General features: G+C 47.1%; 1 protein-coding gene across 1 annotated transcript; it reads left to right on the top strand.

Annotated features, from left to right (window-relative positions):
* Positions 1-16,244: 16,244 nt before the first annotated feature.
* LOC149443008 (uncharacterized) lies at positions 16,245-26,447 on the top strand. The gene is made up of 3 exons (XM_089655986.1): positions 16,245-17,871; positions 25,287-25,350; positions 26,258-26,447. Exon 1 carries the CDS (start codon positions 16,273-16,275, stop codon positions 16,915-16,917), a length of 645 nt encoding a protein of 214 aa, XP_089512112.1. The 5' UTR covers positions 16,245-16,272; the 3' UTR covers positions 16,918-17,871; positions 25,287-25,350; positions 26,258-26,447.
* The last annotated feature ends 120 nt before the right edge of the window (positions 26,448-26,567 follow it).

The raw sequence follows: 26,567 nt of genomic DNA, 5'->3' as shown, positions 1-26,567 counted from the left end.
ATGGAGGAAGAGGACAGACGTGACTATGGAGGAAGAGGACCGACATGACTGTGGAGGGAGAGGATGGACATGACTGTGGAGGAAGAGGACCGACATGACGGGGGTTAAATAGGAAAAAACATCTTGTTACCTCCTCTGCTGTCACGTCCAGCAACGTCTCTGATATGCTTCCTCTCCGTGCCTGACATCACTTCCTGTCTGTCCCTGACATCACTTCCTGTCTGTCCCTGACATCACTTCCTGTCTGTCCCTGACATCACTTCCTGTCTGTCCCTGACATCACTTCCTGTCTGTATTCCATATAGACTTCCTGTGTGAGTATAGGTGAGATCAGCACCTTGTGGAGTTCAGAGGAACTGCAGCCCCGAGATCCATCCCATAATCCCCCTTCCTGTATAATATGTACCTTACAGGGATACTACGGGAGATGAAACATTACTGAATAAAGGAAGAAGAAATAAATGTAACTCTTATGTAACCAACTGTTCAACAAACATCTCTTATTACATATAGAAAAGTCTAACAAACACAGAACACAAAATACAAATGTATAGCTAATGAGAGCGATCCCACCAAACCTGATCCTTCTGGGGGGGACAATGCAAAAATATATATCAATCCACTCATAATGACATCATCTTCTGGGAGTGTCTGCACATCCATCCATTTCATACACATTTCATTGTCTCAGAGGATCCCCTGCAGCCTATTAGTGCCCATTTCCCTCTCTATGTCTCAGCGGATCTCCTGCAGACTATTAGCACCCATTTCCCTCTCTATGTCTCAGCGGATCTCCTGCAGCCTATTAGCTCCCATTTCCCTCCTTTTGTCTCAGCGGATCTCCTGCAGCCTATTAGCTCCCATTTCCCTCCTTTTGTCTCAGCGGATCTCCCGCAGCCTATTAGCTCCCATTTCCCTTTCTATGTCTCAGCGGATCTCCTGCAGCCTATTAGCGCCCATTTCCCTCCTTTTGTCTCAGCAGATCTCCTGCAACCTATTAGCTCCCATTTCCCTTTCTATGTCTCAGCAGATCTCCTGCAGCCTATTAGCACCCATTTCCCTTTCTATGTGTTGGATTTTAGACATATACAATACTTCTTTAGTGTCTTGAGGCGATTATGAATGAAGAGCCGTTGAAATAAAAAATGAAGTGTGATTTTATTCTATCACACAATGGTGTAAGATAACAATGTAAGTGTATTATGAACAGTTCCATGGAGATACAACTACTGTAGAAATAACAATGTAAAGCGTATCATGAACAGTTCCATGGAGATACAACTACTGTAGAAATAACAATGTAAAGCGTATCATGAACAGTTCCATGGAGATACAACTACTGTAGAAATAACAATGTAAAGTGTATCATGAACAGTTCCATGTAGATAAAACTACTGTAGAAATAACAATGTAAGTGTATCATGAACAGTTCCATGGAGATACAACTACTGTAGAGATAACAATGTAAGTGTATCATGAACAGTTCCATGGAGATAAAACTACTGTAGAAATAACAATGTAAAGCGTATCATGAACAGTTCCATGGAGATACAACTACTGTAGAGATAACAATGTAAAGTGTATCATGAACAGTTCCATGGAGATACAACTACTGTAGAAATAACAATGTAAAGCGTATCATGAACAGTTCCATGGAGATACAACTACTGTAGAAATAACAATGTAAGTGTATCATGAACAGTTCCATGGAGATACAACTACTGTAGAAATAACAATGTAAAGTGTATCATGAACAGTTCCATGGAGATACAACTACTGTAGAAATAACAATGTAAGCGTATCATGAACAGTTCCATGGAGATACAACTACTGTAGAGATAACAATGTAAAGCGTATCATGAACAGTTCCATGGAGATACAACTACTGTAGAGATAACAATGTAAGCGTATCATGAACAGTTCCATGGAGATACAACTACTGTAGAAATAACAATGTAAAGTGTATCATGAACAGTTCCATGGAGATACAACTACTGTAGAAATAACAATGTAAAGTGTATCATGAACAGTTCCATGTAGATACAACTACTGTAGAAATAACAATGTAAAGTGTATCATGAACAGTTCCATGGAGATACAACTACTGTAGAGATAACAATGTAAGCGTATCATGAACAGTTCCATGGAGATACAACTACTGTAGAGATAACAATGTAAGTGTATCATGAACAGTTCCATGGAGATACAACTACTGTAGAAATAACAATGTAAGTGTATCATGAACAGTTCCATGGAGATACAACTACTGTAGAAATAACAATGTAAAGTGTATCATGAACAGTTCCATGGAGATACAACTACTGTAGAAATAACAATGTAAAGTGTATCATGAACAGTTCCATGGAGATACAACTACTGTAGAAATAACAAGCAGAAGTGTAAAGATAAGTCACCATTTTTGTTATAGAAGTCCGGCCGTGTGCTGTCCTGTCCTTCATGGACGTCTGTCCTTCTCATGCTCTCCTTGTCCTTCTCGAGACTTCGTGAAGAAGCCAGAAATAGACGGAAGTGATGATCTTGCAGCACGCACCTGTTGCAGCTTCTCAGAATGTCCTAGACATGTATGTGTGTCAGAGTGTCGTGTAGCGTGTGAGAGTACCACCTCTGTCCCTCCAGCCCCCTTTATGTAGCATGAGTGTCATAACGAGAGATTCTTCATACCTTGTATGGCATAGAAGGGGGAGGGGACACTCACATGATGTCTTTGATGGACAGGAACATATGGATGCTGATGTACATAATACTGTAACCTGATGATGTAACCTCAGCTTGTTATATATAAATGATAATATAACTTCAATGTATAATCACTAATCTATATATACATCAATATTAGAAACGTAACTAAATACACAGATATTATACAGACACATAATGTAATAGTAAGTCTATAATGAGTCCTCCTAATGCCTTTCACATGTTACTACCAGAGACGTCTAACCAGCTATACCTAAATATGGTCTTCAGCTGGTCTAGGTGGTCTCAGCCAACTCATTCCTATTCACTGTCTCAGCCAACTCATTCCTATTCACTGTCTCAGCCAACTCATTCCTATTCACTGTCTCAGCCAACTCATTCCTATTCACTGTCTCAGCCAACTCATTCCTGTTTACTGTCTCAGCCAACTCATTCCTGTTTACTGTCTCAGCCAACTCATTCCTATTTACTGTCTCAGCCAACTCATTCCTATTTACTGTCTCAGCCAACTCATTCCTGTTTACTGTCTCAGCCAACTCATTCCTATTTACTGTCTCAGCCAACTCATTCCTATTCACTGTCTCAGCCGACTCATTCCTATTCACTGTCTCAGCCGACTCATTCCTATTTACTGTCTCGGCCAACTCATTCCTATTTACTGTCTCAGCCAACTCATTCCTATTCACTGTCTCAGCCGACTCATTCCTATTCACTGTCTCAGCCAACTCATTCCTATTTACTGTCTCAGCCAACTCATTCCTATTCACTGTCTCAGCCGACTCATTCCTATTCACTGTCTCAGCGAACTCATTCCTATTTACTGTCTCGGCCAACTCATTCCTATTTACTGTCTCAGCCAACTCATTCATATTCACTGTCTCAGCCAACTCATTCCTGTTTACTGTCTCAGCGAACTCATTCCTGTTTACTGTCTCAGCCGACTCATTCCTGTTCACTGTCTCGGCCAACTCATTCCTGTTTACTGTCTCAGCCAACTCATTCCTGTTTACTGTCTCAGCCGACTCATTCCTGTTCACTGTCTCGGCCAACTCATTCCTGTTTACTGTCTCAGCCAACTCATTCCTATTCACTGTCTCAGCCAACTCATTCCTATTTACTGTCTCAGCGAACTCATTCCTATTTACTGTCTCAGCCGACTCATTCCTATTTACTGTCTCAGCCAACTCATTCCTATTCACTGTCTCAGCGAACTCATTCCTATTTACTGTCTCAGCCGACTCATTCCTATTTACTGTCTCAGCCAACTCATTAATATTTACTGTCTCAGCCGACTCATTCCTATTTACTGTCTCAGCCAACTCATTCCTATTTACTGTCTCAGCCAACTCATTCCTATTTACTGTCTCAGCCAACTCATTCCCATTTACTGTCTCAGCCGACTCATTCCTATTTACTGTCTCAGCCAACTCATTCCTATTTACTGTCTCAGCCAACTCATTCCTATTTACTGTCTCAGCCGACTCATTCATATTTACTGTCTCAGCCAACTCATTCCTATTTACTGTCTCAGCCAACTCATTCCTATTTACTGTCTCAGCCGACTCATTCATATTTACTGTCTCAGCCAACTCATTCCTATTTACTGTCTCAGCCGACTCATTCCTATTTACTGTCTCAGCCGACTCATTCCTGTTCACTGTCTCGGCCAACTCATTCCTATTTACTGTCTCGGCCAACTCATTCCTATTTACTGTCTCAGCCAACTCATTCCTATTTACTGTCTCAGCCGACTCATTCCTATTTACTGTCTCAGCCAACTCATTCCTATTTACTGTCTCAGCCAACTCATTCCTATTCACTGTCTCAGAGAACTCATTCCTATTTACTGTCTCAGAGAACTCATTCCTATTTACTGTCTCAGCCAACTCATTCCTATTTACTGTCTCAGCCAACTCATTCTTGTTTACTGTCTCATCCAACTCATTCCTATTCACTGTCTCATCCAACTCATTCCTATTCACTGTCTCGGCCAACTCATTCCTATTTACTGTCTCAGCCAACTCATTCCTATTTACTGTCTCAGCCAACTCATTCCTATTTACTGTCTCGGCGAACTCATTCTTGTTTACTGTCTCATCCAACTCATTCCTATTCACTGTCTCATCCAACTCATTCCTATTCACTGTCTCGGCTTAACTTCTATATCTTTTGGTCTCAGCTATTTTACTGAAGAATTAAATATCATCGGTTTAAGGCGACAATTCACACATATTAATATTAATTATGATTAATCATAAAAAACAAATATTTTGCAAGCTTGCCATCAATATAAGTGCCGAATCATAATTTTGATTTCTAACACTGTGTCTCAGCGGATCTCCTGCAGCCTATTAGCGCCCATTTCCCTCTCTATGTCTCAGATCTCCTGCAGCCTATTAGCACCCATTTCCCTCTCTATGTCTCAGCAGATCTCCTGCAGCCTATTAGCTCCCATTTCCCTCTCTATGTCTCAGCGGATCTCCTGCAGCCTATTAGCACCCATTTCCCTCTCTATGTCTTGGCAGATCTCCTGCAGCCTATTAGCTCCCATTTCCCTCTCTATGTCTCGGCAGATCTCCTCCAGCCTATTAGCACCCATTTCCCTCTCTATGTCTCGGCGGATCTCCTGCAGCCTATTAGCACCCATTTCCCTTTCTATGTCTCGGCGGATCTCCTGCAGCCTATTAGCACGCATTTCCCTCTCTATGTCTCAGCGGATCTCCTGCAGCTTATTAGCACCCATTTCCCTTTCCATGTCTCAGCGGATCTCCTGCAGCCTATTAGCTCCCATTTCCCTCTCCATGTCTCAGCGGATCTCCCGCAGCCTATTAGCGCCCATTTCCCTCTCTATGTCTCAGATCTCCCGCAGCCTATTAGCTCCCATTTCCCTCTCTATGTCTCAGATCTCCTGCAGCCTATTAGCGCCCATTTCCCTCTCTATGTCTCAGATCTCCTGCAGCCTATTAGCTCCCATTTCCCTCTCTATGTCTCAGCATCTGGCACAAACCATCTCAGATGGACACAATGGGGATTATTTACTAAAACTGGAGTGTGCAAAATCTGGGGCAGCTGCGCATGGGAGCCAATCAGGTTCTGACTTCAGCTTGTTCAATTAAGCTTTGCCAAAAAACCTGGAAGCTGATTGGTTCCTATGCAGAGCTGCACCAGATTTTGCACTCTCCAGTGTCTCATTGTCATCACAGGCTGTGTCCATAATGACCACCCATCCCCCCTTATCAGCTGGCTTCTGTTGGGATGGTTGGATGAGTGGGAGATCCCTTGTTGCAGCGTTGATGTTTCCTACCTCCCCTGTGGCCAGATCTCTGCTGTTTCCTTGATTCTGATGGACAATACGAGGCCGGTGTTGTCCCTCTATAGATCCTAATAAAGTGCCTCCAGCAGAGGAGGGAAGTGATGGGTCAGAGGCTGTAGAAGAAGCTCTAGTGAGCAGTCTAGATGGACGAGGTGAGTCTTGTGTAGGTGGTGCTCCAAGAGTACGCCTGATTAGTAGACGGTTAGATGTTGGACTCCTTCAGCTGCTCGGCTGACAATGCAGACTGCAGTGTAGACTCCACCTGTGTGATCTGTACAGACAGAGCAGCTTCTTCCTTCTGGAGAGATGAAACTCAGAGAACAATGGAGCTTTTGTTTAGGACTTGTGTAAACAGACCACTGGACTCCTCCCTGTCCACAAACAGACCACTGGACTCCTCCCTGTCCACAAACAGACCACTGGACTCCTCCCTGTCCGTAAACAGACCACTGGACTCCTCCCTGTCCGTAAACAGACCACTGGACTCCTCCCTGTCCGTAAACAGACCACTGGACTCCTCCCTGTCCACAAACAGACCACTGGACTCCTCCCTGTCCACAAACAGACCACTGGACTCCTCCCTGTCCACAAACAGACCACTGGACTCCTCCCTGTCCACAAACAGACCACTGGACTCCTCCCTGTCCACAAACAGACCAGTGGACTCCTCCCTGTCCACAAACAGACCACTGGACTCCTCCCTGTCCACAAACAGACCACTGGACTCCTCCCTGTCCACAAACAGACCACTGGACTCCTCCCTGAACACAAACAGACCACTGGACACCTCCCTGTCCGCAAACAGACCACTGGACACCTCCCTGTCCACAAACAGACCACTGGACTCCTCCCTGTCCACAAACAGACCACTGGACTCCTCCCTGTCCACAAACAGACCACTGGACTCCTCCCTGTCCACAAACAGACCACTGGACTCCTCCCTGTCCACAAACAGACCACTGGACTCCTCCCAGTCCACAAACAGACCACTGGACTCCTCCCAGTCCACAAACAGACCACTGGACTCCTCCCTGTCCACAAACAAAGCTGGGGTCAGTTTACCTCATAGACCCCTTGGAATACGCTGTGCTTCTAATATTCAGCTAAAGTTATCTTTTTACATAGACAAGACAGCTGTCTTTAGGAACTTCTCAGGAGGACTTTGATCTGGTGTCATTTACCCAAAAAACCCTTCCCCTCCTCCACTAAGAACACCCTCTTCCCCCCACAGAGGACACCCTCCCCCACTAAAGACACCCCCCCACACAGAGGACACCCTCCCCCACTACAGACACCCTCTCCACTGAAGATACTCCTTCCTCTCTTTTCCTCCTCTGAAGACACCCCTTCCCCTCCTTTCCTGTGCTGGGGACACTCTTCTCCTTCTGAGGACACACCTCTCCCCTAGTGTTGTCACCCCTCCCCCACTGAAGACACTCTTTCCACTGAGATCACCCCCTGCAGTGTAACCAGTTGCTGCCCAGTCTATAGCCAGATGGCGGTTGGACGAACAGCTCGCCCCTCCAGGTGGTGCCATATGGCGTCCTTTCTGGAGCGTGCACCCCGCAGGGCTGTGGTGCGATCTGTCACCGGCCATGTACCTCAGACACGGCCGATGACAGATTTGTGTACCGGCCCCGTTGCCAGTGCCATGTGACCAATCACTGTAGGTCACATGACAGTTGTATACAATGGATGGCTTCCTTTCATGCCATCCATTGTATACAAGTGTGTCTAGCTGTGAATGGTCACAGCGATCACATGCACAAGCTGCACCAATCACAGCCCAGCTGTGTCATGTGATTAGCTGTAGCCAAATCACAGCTAAGCACAAAAAACCCTGAATGAATCGATGTCATTCAGGTAAATGCATGAAACCTCCAGCAGCACTGAATGTCCGTTCGGAAAGCACGCTGGGTGCAGGACAGGTCAGTACCTCGATGGCATATTGAACAAGTTCTGGCCAGTGATCCATCCTCAAGACCCAGTAACCCAGTGGATGATCAGTTGGAAAGGTCTCCAAGTCTGCTCTTGCCCCTAGATAATCCTGCACCATATGATGCAGACCCTGCCGATGGGTGCTTAAACCTAACAGTCCTGGGTGCTGATGACTAAAGAACTGTTTAATCGGTCAGCTGGCCGCCTTCTCCACCGCTCTTCCTTTGACAGAATGAAGCCTCAGAAACACGTTGTCCAGGAAATGGTGACCTCCCAGTGTCTGGAAAGGTGTTACACAATTTCAAGGCATCCTCAGGATGTTTCATCCTCTGCTCCCTCTGGGAAGACTGGATGAGCTCTGCACCTTGACCCTTGTAACGTGGATCAAGAAGGGTTGCCAACCAGTATTGATCCCTCTTCTTGATAACACATCCTCAGGTCCTTACACAGGCTTTGCAGAATCAGGGAGCCCATGCAGTGTAAGTTTGAGGAGGCAGGAGATTCTGAGTCCTCTGGGTCACTGAGGATGATATTTCCAGGAACTACCTCCTCCCACCCATGTACTACTCCTGGCTGGGTTTCTGAGGACTGAAAAGTGTCCCTTGAATACTGCTCTATGTGATCCCCTACTTCCATGTTGCTGCAGTCCTCCTCCTCCTCCACTTCCTCCTCCTTCTGTGTGTTCTGCGGCCCCACAGGAATGGTTTCTGCATAAAGAGAGCCTTGAGAGGACAGGAAATCCTCCTCTTCCTCCCGCTGTTCTACCTCAAGTGCCCTGTCCATGATTCCATGCAGCGTGTGCTCCAGCAGGATGACTACAGGGATAGTATCACTGATGCATGCAGTGTCACAGCTCACCATCCTTGTGGCCTCCTCAGATGGTGACAGGACAGTGCATGCATCCATTGTCAGCAGCCACTGGTGAGGTGAGAAGAAGCCAAGCTCCCCTGAGCCTGTCCTTGTGCCATTTTCACACAGGTACTCATTGATGGTCCTCTGCTGTGTGTGCAGCCACTGCAGCATCACCAAAGTGGAGTTCCACCGAGTGGACATGTCACAAATGAGTCGTTGGTGGGCAGGTTGAATTTCAGCCAACTGAACACAGGCCGTGTATGACCACCAGAAATGGCCAGACTTTTCTGGCCTGCCTCAGAAGATCTTGAAAGCCTGGGTACCTGTTCAAGAAGCACTGCACCACCAAATTCAGGACGTGTGCCAAGCATGGAACATGTGTCAAGTGTACCTGTTGGAGGGCGGAGAGCCCCTTCAGAGCTGACAGAATCTCTGACCTGATGTGGCTCCTGTCCCTTAGACAGACCAGCTGAAGCACCACATGGCATCTTTTAGCCTGTCTGCTCGCATAGCCCCTTGAATGCTTACGGAGCAGGGACAGACTGACCATTTGGAAACTTGGGCACTGCCCGAGGGCCCAGGGTCAGTAGGGGGCCCCATGAGATGCCCCTGGTACCTTTTTAATAGGCTTTTTTGAGTTTGGGCAAGGACACAGGAGCCCCATGATCCCCTATTGCCTGGGGGCCCCATGAGTTGTCGTCCGCCCCTGTTATGGAGCACTGCTGCTTCAGAGGACAATTCAGCAGAAGAGGCCATAGAGGAAGAGGAAGGGGAGGGGGTGGAGCAGACAGATGTGGCAGAATCACCACCAGGTTTTTGGAGGCATGGTGGTGGAACAAGCTCCAGAACTGAACCCTGTCCTGCATCCTTCCCAGCTGCTAGCAGAGTCACCCAGTGTGCCGTGACGGATATGTAACATCCCTGACTGTGCCTGCTGGACCACGTGTCAGTAATGTGGACCTTGCTGCTGACCGCCTTGTCCAACAAGGCCAAAACATGACCTTCCACATGATGGTACAGAGCTGGAATGGCCTTGCATGAAACAAATTGTCTTTTCGGAACCTGTCACTGTGATACAGAACATTCTGCAAATTCCCAGAAGGGGGAAGAGTCCACCAGATGGAAAGGCAGCAGTTGTAAGGCAGCAATTTGGCCAGGATAGAATGTGGATGGCTGGGACAGTCTATTCTCTCATGGTTCAGCAAATGGGGTAGTGAAATGTTCCTGCTGAAATGAACAGGTGGTGTCCTGCTGTCAGATGGGCCACCCACTGCTGTACCATCACTCCTCTCAGTGGAGGCTGTTGAGAAGACCTGACGTTTTACAGTAGAGATCCCAGATGAGGAGCAAGGAGAAGTCTGCACTTTTTCTGGGTGTTTCAGGTGCTGTTACCAGCGGGCTGCATGGCAGCTCATCATACGTCTTGTCAAGCATGTGGTGCCCAAGTGGCTGGTGTTTTGGCCACGCTTGGTCTGCTTCAGTCAAAGACTGCAAACAGCAATGCTGCACATGTGTTGAAGAAAGCCCACACCAGAGAACTTGTGGAAGTCTGCCTGGAGTCAGCAGCGCCCCCCACCTGTGGAGCTCTGTCGTGTGATGCCATTGGTTGGCTGCCCTTATGCCTGTCCCTGGAGGACATCCTGCCTTGTTGGAGTTCTGCCTCCTCCTCACTGTCCTCCTCTGTCCTCTCAGGCACCCAAGTATGGTCAGTGACCTCATCATCCCCATCCTCCTCATCAATGGAGCCAACTTGGCAGTGTGCTGCGGCTGGGGGAACAGGACTGACAATTTCTTTTCCCTCACTGGCGCCCCCTCTCTCTAGGCTCACGTCACTCCTTTCCTCATCCTGGGAACCAACATCACAGCATTCAGATTGCTGCACATCCTCCAGCAGCATGGGACTGACACTATGATCCAAACATTCTGGTGACTCCTCCATGCATGATGGTGGGGCTACGGAAGGAGCAGCTGTGGTGGACAAGGAGCCGGAGGAACAGGACACTTTGGCAGCTGTGGTGGAAGGCAAAATAGTATGAGCCTGGATGACAGAGGATGAGGATGACTGACTTATCCACTCCACCACCTCTTCTGCATGTTGTGGTTCAATAATACGGCCAGCACTTTGGCCAATCATGGCTCTTCCTGAGAACTCAGCTGTTATTGGCCAAAGCATTGCACCTGACCGCAGGTCAGGTACAATGCTTTGGCCAATCACAAAGCATGTTTTACATTGTTTGGGCACGCGGGCAAACTTCCTGCATAATGGTGAACACTCAAACGGCTAATGTTCGATTCAAACTTATGTTTGACTCAAACCGTCATCCCATCCCTACTCAAAATATTATTCTCTGTGGATCTACTGCTTCCACTTTACACCTACTTCATTGATCTTGAGGTGTTTGACAGTAAATTAAGAATACTGAACCATGTGCAAATCCATATACAACAAAGTGTTTGTGCTCGGGATGCAGTTCCCTGCAGATTTACTGCTTCCACTTTACACCACCTTCATGTAGCACTACCTCAGAAGGAGCTGAATGTTGCCCCTGGTTTCCCTTTGCTTTGCCCCACAGCAAGGCAAACACACACACTTCTGCTCGTTGTCTCCAATGACCAGTCTAGGGGATGTTTTGTGTTTGGAGTTTATTGTAGAACTGGGGATAGGGATGGGGAATGTAGTCGGATCCTCCAGAATCAGAACTCTTCACACTGAGGACATCTAGCTGATCTCTTAGTAGAACACTTGTGAAGTCTCGGCTGACAGTAGATAGCAGACTTCTCAGTAACAAATAGCAGCAAGTAGTTGTAGGAGAGCCAAGTCCCATTAGCAGTAGCAATACTTGGACAAGCTCTGCAGAACACTAGGCAGGGCTCCCTTTCTCAGACCCAGGCTGACTATCAAGCACCAGAGGGGTAACAAGCACACAGAGTCCCCCAGATCTCTCAGAGTTTGCACTCACAGGTCCAAGGACAGAATGGTTGCCTCCTTCCAATCTTCCAAGCCACTCTCTCCAGTGATACCAGACAGAGCTTTGGCAGACAGCTCCCCTCAGTCAGCTTACTGTAGAATCAGGGTCACTCTCTCTAACTTCAGGCCCTCAGGTCACCCACCCGAGGCCACATAACAGCAAGTGCCAGGCGAGGCAGCCTGCCTCCAGCCTGGCTGGTGCAATCCTCTCCAAGGAAAGACACTGAACCCTTGTGCTCTCAGAGTATAAATACCACTCCCAGCATGCAATGGGGTCACCCTCCCCTGCAATTGGCCAGGACTGTATCCATATTCATGCTGGTCATTTGTCTAGCCAATTCCCATGTTCTGGAAGACTCTCATAGCTTCCTGAAGGCGGGCAAAACTCCAACAGAACCAGAGCAGCATGAGCAGACCTGACTAATCAATCACAGCTCTCTGTAACTCAGAATACCCGACTGAATCTACCTGACAGCCTCTCTGGTGAGCAGAGAAACACAGCTATGCTTTACCTGACTACACATCCTAGACCTGACCAGGAGGGGGCACTACATTCATTCATCTCATCAGATTTGCTGCTATAGGAAATCATCTCAAATCCTGTGCAAATCCATGGAGACAGACAATATTGTGTGCTCAGTATAGTGTTCTCTGCAAGTCCACCGCTTCCACTTTGCATCTACTTCAATCCACTTATTTTACTCCAAAAATCCACCAATCAGTGAAAAGTTGATAAGGGGTGAAAGTGCTCCGCCCTCCAAACTGTGTGGGCTGTAGTGTAGCCCCGCCTTCTTCCACCTCTTGTACACGGGATGGTGAGGGCGCCCCCTAGTAGTGCTTCCCCCTCACCACACCAATAGGACTCCCAGCTTTTCAGCTCCCAGAGTCACAAACATCCTTCACACTCTCCTCATCTCCGATGGTAAAGGAACCGGATCCTCCTCGCTCACTCCTGCAAGTCTGCTGCGGGTTCTGTCAGTCTCCCTCCTAGACTCCGCCTCCAACCGCCATTCCAGCAGGAGCTCCACCTCTAAATACACACTCAGGGAGGAGAGAAAGGGGAACCCGACATCGTGTGACACCTTTTATTACATGGAAATACGAAAATCAACGGGACTAATGCAATCACATTTACTGCAAAATCAAAGGGGCCAAAATCCCCCCCCCGAGCAGTCATATATTTCTGTCCCCCTTGGTGGGAGTGGAGGTGACCCCTCTATAAGGATCTACAGTCCATACACACCCAGCACAAGGCCGGGGTCACACTACCAGACGCTTCTCGGGGCTGCAGTTCCTCTGAGCTCCACAAGGTGGGGATCTCACTTCTACCCACACAGGAAGTCTCTATGGAAGACAGGAAGTGATGTCAGGTACAGACAGGAAGTGATGTCAGGTACAGACAGGAAGTGATGTCAGGTACAGACAGGATGCTCTGGGTGAGAGATGAATCGGGAGGAAGCGGAGAGGTGAATCTGAATCTGGTGTCAGAGGAGGTAATACGTAGATGAACCCCTTCAGGGGGAGGAGTTGATGATAATATATTTGCTCCCAAAGCTGGCCTACATGGTTCAGTTTCATCGTTCAGCCAGCGGGATGACCATAAAAACTGAAGTGATTCCCCCATCCACACATTGGAGGTGGATGGGGGAATCCTCCCCGCTGCACTCTTGTATTCTGACAATGGGGGGACTCCTCCGCTCTCAGAATACACAGATCAGCACTGAAGCTATTGGCTGCAGCCGCTGGGGGAGTGGCTTTTATCCGGCAGTGGCCACACATGGATGGAAATGTGAGCGATCCCTGCTGAACCAGCTGAATTTCCATGGATCTATGGTCACCTTCAGTGACTTCCTCCCCTCCCCCTCATCTCCTTCATGATGGAAGTCATGCTGAGATCATCTCCCATTGGCTGAGCAATATTCTCATTTGTCTCTCAGCTCCTTCTTGCTATTCCTCGTCCTGCCTGTTGTTTCCTTGGATTGATTTTCTGTGTAGTGACCCCGGCTTGGTCTCTTGGATGCGCTCGTCTGTTGCTTGCCCTGACCTTTCTCCTGATTCCTGGATCTCCTCCTCATCTCTCCTCCATATCCTCTTACACAGCTTTTCTCCACACCTGCAGTGACCCTGGGGGGAGGAAACTTGGCACCAGCACGCCGCCAAATCCATCCCCACCATTAGGGGCTCTGGAGACAATTGTCTGCTATTTACACTCCGTTCCTCCGCACGTCACCTGATCACATGACAGCTTACTTCCACAGATTCCGGACAGATTTCTGGATGATAAAGGTCAAAGGTCACTCTTCAGTTTAGGAGAGGTAGGACGCACCCAGGAACAAGGATTTGGTTTACATGGGAGGCACATCTAGAGGGCCCCTCAAATCTCCCCATCCAAATGTCCCTCCATCCAGAGTCTATATGTCCTATGACATCACACTGACCTCACAGCTCCTCCTCCCAATGTTCCTCCATCTGATATTTTCTGATGTTCTTAGGATGTGGGGCCCCTTGGTATCCTCACATGTAAAGTGGGACTGTTGGTCCTGCGTTGTATCTAATGACATCAGAATGCTGCAACAAGCCTATACCCTGAGTAGTGTGGGGGTCCTGTGGGGGGGAATTATACCTCAGCCTGAAGTGGGGCTTTAATAAAATGGAGACCTGAATGGAGAGGTGAGGAGGATTCTGGGAATATCATTTGATGTGACTCTTTGTGTTCAGATGTAGAGTTTTCCTCCTGTGAAGTCTGGAGATCATATGACATCACATTGCCTCCACCTCCCTCCCTGATAGAAGAGAGAAAGAAGAAGAAGATTCTAGAAGTCACCAGAGAGATCACTGAGCTGCTGACAGGAGAGGTGAGCGGTGCCGGGAATTCTGGGACATTCTCCAGTAACAGACAAGGGATGTGTCTGGATGGTGACTGTATCATTGTGTGTGTCAGGTTCCTATAAGGTGTCAGGGTGTCACTGTCTATTTCTCCATGGAGGAGTGGGAGTATTTAGAAGGACACAAGGATCTCTACAAGGACGTCATGATGGACAATCAGCCGCCCCTCACATCACCGGGTAAGAGGAGACTTTATTGTAAAGGAGAGAGCAGTACGGAGGATCCACCTAGATCCCCCATCATCTGATAAACACATAGAAACAATGGATTCAGTCAGTGTGTGTGTTTCCTACAGATGGATCCAGTCATGGGAACCCACCAGAGAGATGTCCCCGTCCTCTGTATTCCCGGGATTCCACACAGGAAGGTCACACCATCCCTCACCATCATCAGGTAGATGATGACAATTATTGGTAGTTGTGATTTATACACAGCATGTTTGTTACAATGAATGTTTTATTATACCTTTCAGAGTGGAATCCTCGGGGATGATAATATTGATGTTAAAGAAGAGTATAAAGAGGAGGATGAGGAGTATGGAGTGATGGAGGAGTTTTCAGAAGGACACAAGGATATGATGGAGCCACCTAATACCAGGAACCCACCAGAGAGATGTCCCCGTCCTCTGTATTCCCAGGATTCCACACAGGAAGGTCACACCATCCCTCACTATTACAAGGTTGGTGGGATGGAGCATCTAGAACATGGATTCATGGAGACAATGTGTGGAGTTCTTTTATGTGACCTTATATTTACAGATGATATTTTCTCTCATTTTCTTGGTTCAGAGTGAAGATCTGATAGACATCAAAGTTGAGGTTAAAGAAGAAGAAGAGGCGTATGTGAGGGATGATCAGCAGTCTATGGAGGAGGATGGAATAACGGGGACATTTATAGAGGAGGACACTCCTACAGAGATCAGCACAGGTGGGTCATGAACACTAAATCCATTCCTCCACCCATACTTGTCATGCTTTCCTTCACATTGATCCAGCATCGGGTTTTGCCTCCTGTCTGTTCCTACCTATCCCCCCTGAACCTAGGTGTTATTAAGCCTTTACATTTGTGTATTAGTGTTTGAGAAACGTGTCTTCATGTGGAACCTTTGGACCCTTAAACAGAAAGTGATAATGAGGGAGGAGTCAATACCCCAATGATGGTGGTCTTCAGGATCAGTCCAGTCTTCATCTTGGTTGTTCTCCCCCCATCCTCACTCTCTGACCTCTGGTGGGGCTCAGCCCCGCTGTTCTTCATGACTAAATCATGGACTAAATAAGGAAGTGCAGTACTTCTTGTGTTGGGAAGATGGCGATGAGTGATAGAGGGGGTGGGGACCCTCGTCCTATAATCCCCTCATCACTGTCCCTCCTATAAAAGACAGTTCTGGTTGTTTCCTCACTCTCTGACTAAGGTCCATGAATAAAGAAATGACCTGGTAGGAGATCAGAGGAGCCATTTCCTAGTTCCCTTGAGGGTGGAATTGTAAGCTCCTCAGAGACCAAGCTGCCTGATGTGGGCGGAGTCCTGGTTTGGGGAAACCAATCAGCTCCTGTCTAGTAATCCTCTTTATCTTTGTATTTTAGTCCATGGCCGGGAGATGAGGAAAACCTCCGAGGATTGTCTCACTTTGTCTCCAGACTGGAAAGTAGAAGATGAGGACATCACACAGTATAGTCCAGGAGAAAACCCGGCTCCCTCCAATGTCCATCCGGCACCACCCAGTGTAGATGGACCATCGGATTCCTCGTATCCTGAGGAACCTCAGACTGTGCGGGACCGGGCCGGCCTTCCAACAGGGAAGAGCTTCTCCTGTACTGAGTGCGGGAAATGTTTTTCAGATAAGTCTAATCTTTACAGACATAAGAAATTGCACACTGGGGACAAGCCACATTCCTGCCCTCAGTGTGGGAAATGTTTTTCACAGAAGCCCCATCTTTACATACATCAGAGATCTCACACGGGGGAGGAGCCTTATTCCTGTTCTGAGTGCGGGAAATGTTTTTCTCAGATGTCCCATCTTTACACACATCAGAGATTGCACACTGGACAGAAGCCGTATTCCTGTCCTGAGTGCGGGAAATGTTTTTCAGGGAGATCCGGCCTTAACACACATCAGAGATTTCATACAGGAGAAAAGCCATATTCTTGTTCTGAGTGCGGGAAATGTTTTTTGCAGAAGTCCGATCTTTACAGACATCAGAGAACTCACACGGGGGAGAAGCTACTTTCCTGTCCTGAGTGAAGGTAATGTTTTTCACAGAAGCCCCATCTATATAAACATCAGAGATGTCAAACAGGGCTGCAGTCACTTTCCTGTCCTGATTGAGGGAAATGTTCCTCACTGAAGTCCTGTCTTCCTGTACATCAGGGGTCCCACACAACCCTGGAGGTGTATTAGTGCCTTGAGTGCGGGAAATGTCTTCTAGATGAATGTTGCTGGACATCCCAGCTCTCATGTGGGGAAGAAGCACACCCTGATATACACCTCAGATATACTCCATGGCTGATCTTCATCATGGAAGAAACAGTTGATAAGGAGATGAGAGGTCCCCAAAGACATGGATGAAGTGTGGGATCGGGTTGATAGGAGAAGAATAAAAATGGAGTCCTGACCTTTCATTGGCTGAGTACATTTTTTTTCAAACATTCTATATTGAGTTTTCTAAAGAGATATACAAAGAAGCAATATGTCTGGGGTGAAAGAGGAGACGAGTACCTCATACTTCTTGCCATGACTTCTGAATAAAAGATAAATCACAGTAACCAATGAAATAATTATAATCTCTCCAATAAAGAAAGAGGAAGGAATCTTCTGGCAGGAACTGACCTGGAGGTGTGACCGGGTGTGATACCTGATCAGAAAATATGGATGGACTCTCTCCTGAGACTTTGTTCCCAACTCCAATAAGTGAGAGGAGCAGAATGTCATAATGTTCCTAGATGTCATGATAAAGCCAAGGAAGTAAGGTTCGGCCATGAGTGCGCACAGATACATCAGGAGAGCAAAAGAATGACAACGTCATGAACCAGAAAACCAAGATATACACGGCCAGATGGGGAGCAAGTAACACCTGTTATGTATGCGTGTCCTCAATGCGTGTTCCATACATGGCTGTCTGATCTCTACAATGTAACCACCTTCACCAACCCATCCATAGAAGTAAAAGAAGACAACATAGAGGATTGCTCCAAGGATGTAAGTGTTGCTGCAATAAAAGTGTCCCATCTATTATGGAAATGTTTGACTGAGGCTTGGTTGTTGAGCTCCATGTCTAACTTCTCTCTGTAAATCAGAAGACGTAGATCTTTTTAGTGTCTATGATGGTGGGGGACAAGGCAATAGTCCATTTCTTAGGAATAGCTCTGTGGGCCACCAGTAAACATAATAATATATACTGCAAGCTCCTGCGGGATTTGTGGATGTGGGTTTTCTGAGCTGAATGGAGAGTTGTAGAAGAACTGGGTCCATGGGGAGTGAGCAGCCACAAACTCCTGAGATGCAGGCTAACACTTGTTCCCAAAAGGTTGAGATGCGGGGCCATTCCTGAAATCGGTGGAAGAGAGAGGCCGGTGCTCACTATATAGTGGATTTGTGGAGAGTTCTTAGTGGATAGAAATGGGATGATGGCCCCATGGAAGAGCTTACATTGAGACTCTCCAGGATTCATTCACCACAAGCCTTTGCACTTTGTTCTATCCTTCCAGTATGTTGCCCACCAGGTTCTCTCCCGGTATGACCTTGCTCCAAGATTTCACAGATGTGGGATGTAGAGGTTTAGTAAAGAGAGAGTGTAAAGGTTGATAGATGTCGGATATGGAGTATTTCCATTCCTGTAGGAAGCGATCCAATATGGAAGTTTGAAAACGTTGCTTGGCTGGGCAGCACCAGTTTATACAACCTGAGAGGTGTAGGTAGTAGAGAGAGGGATGGCTTGGCAGGGCATAAGTTGATGCAAGGGTTGGGAAAGATTTCAAAGTTCCTGATGGTTCAAATATGTGTCATACATGGAGGCAACGCAGGAGAGCCCCTTAGAACTCCAAATGTTGAAAGCGGCATATTGAACAGCTTGTGGAAACATTGTAATGCCTCTTATGGGCAAATATTGGGAGACATGGGGTGACAGGCCCAGTTTGCTCTGTATGTCCCTCCATGTAAGAATCAGATCCCGTATCAGAAGGTTGTGTTGAATACATGTGGGGAACAATTATATTTTGCAATGCAAGAGAGCAGCTAAGTCATATGGTTGCCCCACTGCCAACTCCAAATCATAATTACTGTATGAGGAAGCCTGAAGTATCCAATCTGTCCCTATACACAATAAACAGGCAAGGTCATACAATGGAATATTGGGAAAGTTTGCTCCACCCTCTTTTTTTTTTTTTGCTCCCCCTGTTTAAGCAGTAACAGAATTGTTTGAAGAGGGTACAAAAAGCGAGCAAAGCTCACCATTTTGAACAGGTGGCATCCCCCAAAAATCGATAGGAGAAGGTACATCCATGTTTCCATCTCATTTCCTATTTTAGATATCAGTGGAGGGTAGCAATGATAGACCGAGGATGGCTCCTTCCCTATCGTAATGCCTGAATATGTGATCTGAACATTTGCTACGTGAAGAGAGACTGCTGGGCCCAGGGAAGGGTGTTGGTTCGAGAAAAGGAAAGTATTCCACTCTTAGCAGAATTGATTGGAAGGCCAGAGCACTGTAGGAGGCTTGTGAAGACCTGATGGAGAATGTGAATATCTGCCACAGGATCCGCCATAAAAAATAATATCATCAGCAAATAGGACTACACAGAGTTCTTCTTGACCTGTCTGAATCCCATGTATTGGGGCTCTGGAGGAAAGGTAACGGGAGAAAGGTTCCAGGGCAAGGTTGAAAAGAAGAGGTGATGGGGGGGCAACCCTGGTGAGTACCCTTCATGCAGCAATATTTCACCTGATATGAGACCTGCAGCTACCACCCTGGGTGAAGGTGCAGAATCCATACTGCTGAAAAGCCATCAGAAGAACCAGAGCAAGCCAACGATAGCTGACATTATCCAAGACTTTTCCAGCATCCAATGTAATAATAGCTCGATCCTCAGACGGGTGTACCTTGCCTTGTTCCAGCACTGCAATAACTTTCTGAATGTTGGAAGCCACTGATCTACCATTAATAAAGCCAGCCTGGGCAGTATGGATAAGGGAGGGTAATACTGCAGCCAAGAGGGATGCTACTATTTCAGAGAGTATTTTAGTGTCCACATTTAGGAGGGATATGAGTCGGTATGCCTCCGGTTCAAGTGGGTCCTTGCCCTTATTAGAAATCAATTTCATTGTCTTGGTGACCCATTGGAAGGTATGGCCCCCCTCCCAAACCTCGTTATATACTGCCAGTAGCTGAGGGATGAAGAGAGTCCATCATCTTATACAATGCTGGTGTGTAGCCATCAGGACCAGGTGATTTCCCACTAGGTAAGCCTTTAATCACCTCAGACTCTTCCTTTAATGAAATAGGGGCATTTACAGATTGCAGGTGGGAGGGGCCAATAGTGAGTAAATGAAGTGAGTCTAGGAATTTTGTGGTCACCTCAAGGTCTTGGATCTAGATATAGAGTGGCACAAATATCTTCCAGTGTTTTATTGGTTTCTTCTGAGGAGGAGACAAGGGTAGCAGAAGTATCCTTTAGGGAGGCTACATGAGTTGGTTGGAGAGACCCTTTGCTTACCCACCTTATCATCATATTTACACAATTGTGAATCAGCAGAGGAACAATTTACTGTATATGTTTACCCAGCCAAGTCCTTCCTGTGTTAGCGCCTCCACTCTGCTACCCAGCCAAGTCCTTCCTGTGTTAGCGCCTCCACTCTGCTACCCGGCCAAGTCCTTCCTGTGTTAGCGCCTCCACTCTGCTACCCAGCCGAGTCCTTCCTGTGTTAGCGCCTCCACTCTGCTACCCAGCCGAGTCCTTCCTGTGTTAGCGCCTCCACTCTGCTACCCAGCCAAGTCCTTCCTGTGTTAGCGCCTCCACTCTGCTACCCAGCCGAGTCCTTCCTGTGTTAGCGCCTCCACCCTGCTACCCAGCCGAGTCCTTCCTGTGTTAGCGCCTCCACTCTGCTACCCAGCCGAGTCCTTCCTGTGTTAGCGCCTCCACTCTGCTACCCAGCCGAGTCCTTCCTGTGTTAGCACCTCCACTCTGCTACCCAGCCGAGTCCTTCCTGTGTTAGCGCCTCCACTCTGCTACCCAGCCACGTCCTTCCTGTGTTAGCGCCTCCACTCTGCTACCCAGCCGAGTCCTTCCTGTGTTAGCGCCTCCACTCTGCTACCCAGCCGAGTCCTTCCTGTGTTAGCACCTCCACTCTGCTACCCAGCCGAGTCCTTCCTGTGTTAGCGCCTCCACTCTGCTACCCAGCCGAGTCCTTCCTGTGTTAGCGCCTCCACTCTGCTACCCAGCCGAGTCCTTCCTGTGTTAGCGCCTCCACTCTGCTACCCAGCCGAGTCCTTCCTGTGTCAGCGCCTCCACTCTGCTACCCAGCCAAGTCCTTCCTGTGTTAGCGCCTCCACTCTGCTACCCAGCCACGTCCTTCCTGTGTTAGCGCCTCCACTCTGCTACCCATCCACGTCCTTCCTGTGTTAGCGCCTCCACTCTGCTACCCAGCCAAGTCCTTCCTGTGTTAGCGCCTCCACTCTGCAAACCCGGGAGATGTTCACCTGTCCTTCACTCCAGGCCAGAACCCCCAGAAATCCCCCCTGTACCCATCTCAGGCTCTCTCCTTCCATTCACAGGGCTTTTCAGAGGACATCTGACAGGGAATGAGGACATGTTATTACCACCCCCCACCACCTGATTTCACCCTACAATGACACTACCACATTGTAATTGTGTGCATTGTACGTAGTGGTGGTGTGGCCCAATTGAGCCCAGTGGGGGAGCTTAAAAAGAGGTGCTGCTTGTCAGACTCTGCACCCCGAGTTAATAATGCTGCAGACACGGCCTGTTAATAGCCCCATCTGGCTGTTATTTTACAGTTCGAGGGCAGAAACACTGTGGCTCAGCTGTCCATTTTTACCACCCCCAAAAGCCAACTGAAAGAGACCAATCTCATGAGCAGTGGTATCTAAAATAAATTGAATAATTAGCGCTAACTATGGTGAAATGGAAACAAAAAATTAGAATTAAATAATGTAGCCGCTAGTGCACACAACCCATGTCTCAGTGCGGCAAATTATACATTCATAATGTGAAGTGAAAAAATGCTGCGCTACATGAAACAATGGCACAATCCTTATATAACCAAAAAACAAAGTGAAAAAATAAAAAAATATATATTAGAAGATAAAATAGTTGAAAAAATATTAATATTGAAAATTTTATTTATATATATATATATATATATATATATATATATATATATATATATATATACAAAAAATAAAGAATATTTTTAAGTATGAATAAAACAAAAGTCATTCAAAAAATCAAGTTCAATCAATAAAGTGTTCATTCAGTGAACCTTCCTTTGGATAATGAAAAATATGTGCATCTGTCATCAATTTCTGTGCAGAGAAATCCTCCACCATATATCTGCTCACCGTCCTCCGCCATGTATCTGCTCACCATCCTCCGCCATGTATCTGCTCACCATCCTCCGCCGTGTATCTGCTCACCGTCCTCCACCATATATCTGCTCACCATCCTCCACCATGTATCCGCTCACCATCCTCCACCATGTATCCGCTCACCATCCTCCACCATGTATCCGCTCACCATCCTCCACCATGTATCTGCTCACCGTCCTCCACCATGTATCTGCTCACCATCCTCCACCATGTATCTGCTCACCATCCTCCACCATGTATCTGCTCACCATCCTCCGCCATGTATCTGCTCACCATCCTCCACCATGTATCTGCTCACCATCCTCCGCCATGTATCTGCTCACCATCCTCCGCCGTGTATCTGCTCACCGTCCTCCACCATATATCTGCTCACCATCCTCCACCATGTATCCGCTCACCATCCTCCACCATGTATCCGCTCACCATCCTCCACCATGTATCCGCTCACCATCCTCCACCATGTATCTGCTCACCGTCCTCCACCATGTATCTGCTCACCATCCTCCACCATGTATCTGCTCACCATCCTCCACCATGTATCTGCTCACCATCCTCCGCCATGTATCTGCTCACCATCCTCCACCATGTATCTGCTCACCATCCTCCACCATGTATCTGCTCACCATCCTCCACCATGGACCTGCTCACCATCCTCCACCATGGACCTGCTCACCATCCTCCACCATGTATCTGCTCACCTCACGCAGTGTGACCACACATTATACGATGTTACGGTCAAACTGCAATTTTGGTCCCATATGGACTCAGAAGATCAGCTTGCTGAATGAAGACTCCAAAGTAATCTCCCTCCTGATAAGCGTCTTTGTATCAGCCGTATTCCTCATTAATAAGAACTCCACATGGTGCTTTATCCTTTTATACTATTATTCATCAATTAGACATAAGAAATGCTCTCACGTTCCGGAGGTGTATATTGCACCATGTATGATGAACATCCAGTGATGTACTGATCAGACACAAGGTGGCAGTATCATCTCAGCAGCAGAGTCCTGCACATGCTCAGAACAGATACCATCCATCGGGGAGGAGTGTGCAGATGACGCCATGATGTTGCCATTCATCGGGACAGCGGTTGTAGTACTCTCTAACCGGCCCTTGGAAGGACATTACAGCAGGCAATAGCATTCACTAAGGAGCCCCGTGCTTTGCCTTACATCACATGATGGATGGTGTCTGTTCTGAGCATGTGCAGGACTCTGCTGCTGAGATGATACTGAGATGATACTGCCACCTTGTGTCTGATCAGTACATCACTGGATGTTCATCATACATGGTGCAAAATACACCTCCGGAACGTGAGAGTATTTCTTATGTGTAATTGATGAATAAAAGTATAAAAGGATAAAGCACCATGTGGAGTTCTTATTAATGAGGAATACGGCTGATACAAAGACGCTTATCAGGAGGGAGATTACTTTGGAGTCTTCATTCAGCAAGCTGATCCTCTGAGTCCATATGGGACCAAAAGTGCAGTTAGACGGTAACATTGTACAATGTGCGGTCACACTGCGTGAGGTGAGCAGATACATGGTGGAGGATGGTGAGCAGATACATGGTGGAGGATGGGGAGCAGATACATGGTGGGGGATGGTGAGCAGATACATGGTGGAGGATGGTGAGCAGATACATGGTGGAGGATGGTGAGCAGATACACGGTGGAGGATGGTGAGCAGATATATGGTGGAGGATGGTGAGCAGATACATGGTGGAGGATGGTGAGCAGATACATGGTGGAGGATGGTGAGCAGATATATGGTGGAGGATGGTGAGCAGATATATGGTGGAGGATGGTGAGCAGATACGTGGTGGAGGATGGTGAGCAGATACGTGGTGGAGGATGGTGAGCAGATACATGGTGGAGGATGGTGAGCAGATACATGGTGGAGGATGGTGAGCAGATACACGGTGGAGGATGGTGAGCAGATATATGGTGGAGGATGGTGAGCAGATACATGGTGGAGGATGGTGAGCAGATACATGGTGGAGGATGGTGAGCAGATACGTGGTGGAGGATGGTGAGCAGATACATGGTGGAGGATGGTGAGCAGATACATCGCGGAGGATGGTGAGCAGATACATGGTGGAGGATGGTGAGCAGATACATGGTGGAGGATGGTGAGCAGATACACGGTGGAGGATGGTGAGCAGATACATCGCGGAGGATGGTGAGCAGATACATGGCGGAGGATGGTGAGCAGATACATGGCGGAGGATGGTGAGCAGATACATGGCGGAGGATGGTGAGCAGATACATGGCGGAGGATGGTGAGCAGATACATGGCGGAGGATGGTGAGCAGATACATGGCGGAGGATGGTGAGCAGATACATGGCAGAGGATGATGAGCAGATATATGGTGGAGGATGGTGAGCAGATACATGGTGGAGGATGTCTCTGCACGGGAATTGATGACAGATGCACATATATTTTTTGTTATCCAAAGGAGGGTTCACTGAATGAACACTTTATTGATTGAACTTGATTTTTTGAATGACTTGTTTGATTCATGCTTAAAAATATTTTTTATTTTTTGTGTGATTTTTGTTTATATAAATTATTTTATTTTTTTTATTTCAATATTAATAGTTTTTCTACTATTTTTTATTCTAATATATATATTTATATTTTTTTTTCACTTTGTTTTTTGGTTATATAAGGATTGTGCCATTGTTTCATGTAGCGCAGCATTTTTTCACTTCACATGATGATCATCAATGGACAGCCAGAGACTATGTCAGCATTGTAGGATATGAGCAGCTTGCTGCAGTGTGGGTGCCAACAAGTGGCCATATGAAATTGGCCTTAAGCCCTTCTGGTTCTGGTCATCTAGTTTAGTAACCCAAACTGAAAGAGGACTTTGCTATGTTGGTTAGGGCTAGGACTTACTACCGGGGCCTGTACTATGTGACTGTTTAACATCCATGTGTTTCTTGTCAGGGCTCGCATCTTTACTGTGTCTTTTTTTTACTCTTCACGTATTTGTACCTCAGAATGCCCGGGGTGCTATGGGGGAGCTCCAGCCCCCTCTGGATGCAGAGGCCAGCGTCCCTGAAGGTCAGTTTCTGAACTGCTTACACATATGCACATGTAATGTATGTAGAAGACTTCCCCTCCCCTTACTTGTCTCCATTGGTTGGCCTCATCCTGAGTTTCGGATGCCCCCCAAAGAAATAAAACATTCACACTAAACAACACATCAGGCAGATAGGGGCTTAATCTTCACACTTAGACCTGACAGCTGAGTTGGTCTACATAGGAATACATTAAAGTGTTTTTCTAATTAAGAAAGGACAATAAACCAAGAATATGACACAATAGTCAAGCACTAACCTGACACTCCAGTGAGCAAAAACCTGCTTCTCAAGTAACAAGTGTTTGTTCCACTCTGGTCTCTCCGCCATCTTAAAGAATCACTCTAATAGATGCAGCTGACACATCCAGCTTCCTGGGAGATGGACCGCCTCCCTTCAAGGACACACCTGGTTAATCACACTGCCAGATCTATAGGAATCTCTGGACCTGTGTGGAGGGAGTTGGGCCACTACCCTCCAATAGGCTCACAGAATTTGCTCAGCTCTGTGCTCTGGCTGTGTATAATGTGTGTAGGGATCCCCCCCCTGCAGCTAATAGAAAGCTAGGATAGATGTCTTTGGGAACTCTGTGGAGGAGATAGGTGTGCCAAAGTCATCTGTTGTCTTTACTGATGAGATTGCCCTTTTCACTGTTGCCTACAGATATATTTGCAGTCAGTGAGCAAACACTTTAATCTAGGACTAAGGATTCCAAGCTCACTCCCTGGGCCATGAAATCCTCCCAGGCAAGAAATGTAAGTTCTGTGTTCCAGTTATGAGGTGACAACAGCATAGAGTGCTTTCAGGATAATAGACAAAGGTAGACAAGTATTGCATGCTGTTGTTGGTTTTTATTACAGCTAATACATTTTGTTTGGCTTTTTCTACAGTGTTCCCCGATCCAGACATTCATGGCCTCCTGTGCTGGGTGTGCCGACACATCCAGACCCTGGAGCAAGCCTTGGAGGTGGACCCAGCCGAGGACCAGCCTGGACTTGTGGTCTATATTAAGCAATATTTTTAGTTTTTTGGTTTTTAGATTTTTATAAATTTGTAAATAAATGTTCTATTTCTCTTGGACAGTGCCCTGTGTTGTGGCCTTCTTCAGCCTTTGCAGGTCGGCAATCTTCTTCATTGCAGTTGGAGCTGATCTGCATGTCCCTAAAGCATTGCAGGACTCTGCTAGCTCCAGCTGCACTG

The sequence above is a fragment of the Staurois parvus genome, unplaced genomic scaffold, assembly GCF_062004578.1.
Source record: "Staurois parvus isolate SC_StPar_1 unplaced genomic scaffold, SC_StPar_1.0 ptg000879l, whole genome shotgun sequence".
NCBI lineage: Eukaryota > Metazoa > Chordata > Amphibia > Anura > Ranidae > Staurois > Staurois parvus.
The sequence above is the reverse complement of the archived record's forward strand: the minus strand, read 5'-3'. Positions and strand labels throughout refer to the sequence as shown.

Bases quoted from the DNA above. Each gene is read 5' to 3' on its own strand.
- LOC149443008 (XM_089655986.1), top strand. From the start codon at position 16,273: ATGAGGAAAACCTCCGAGGATTGTCTCACTTTGTCTCCAGACTGGAAA.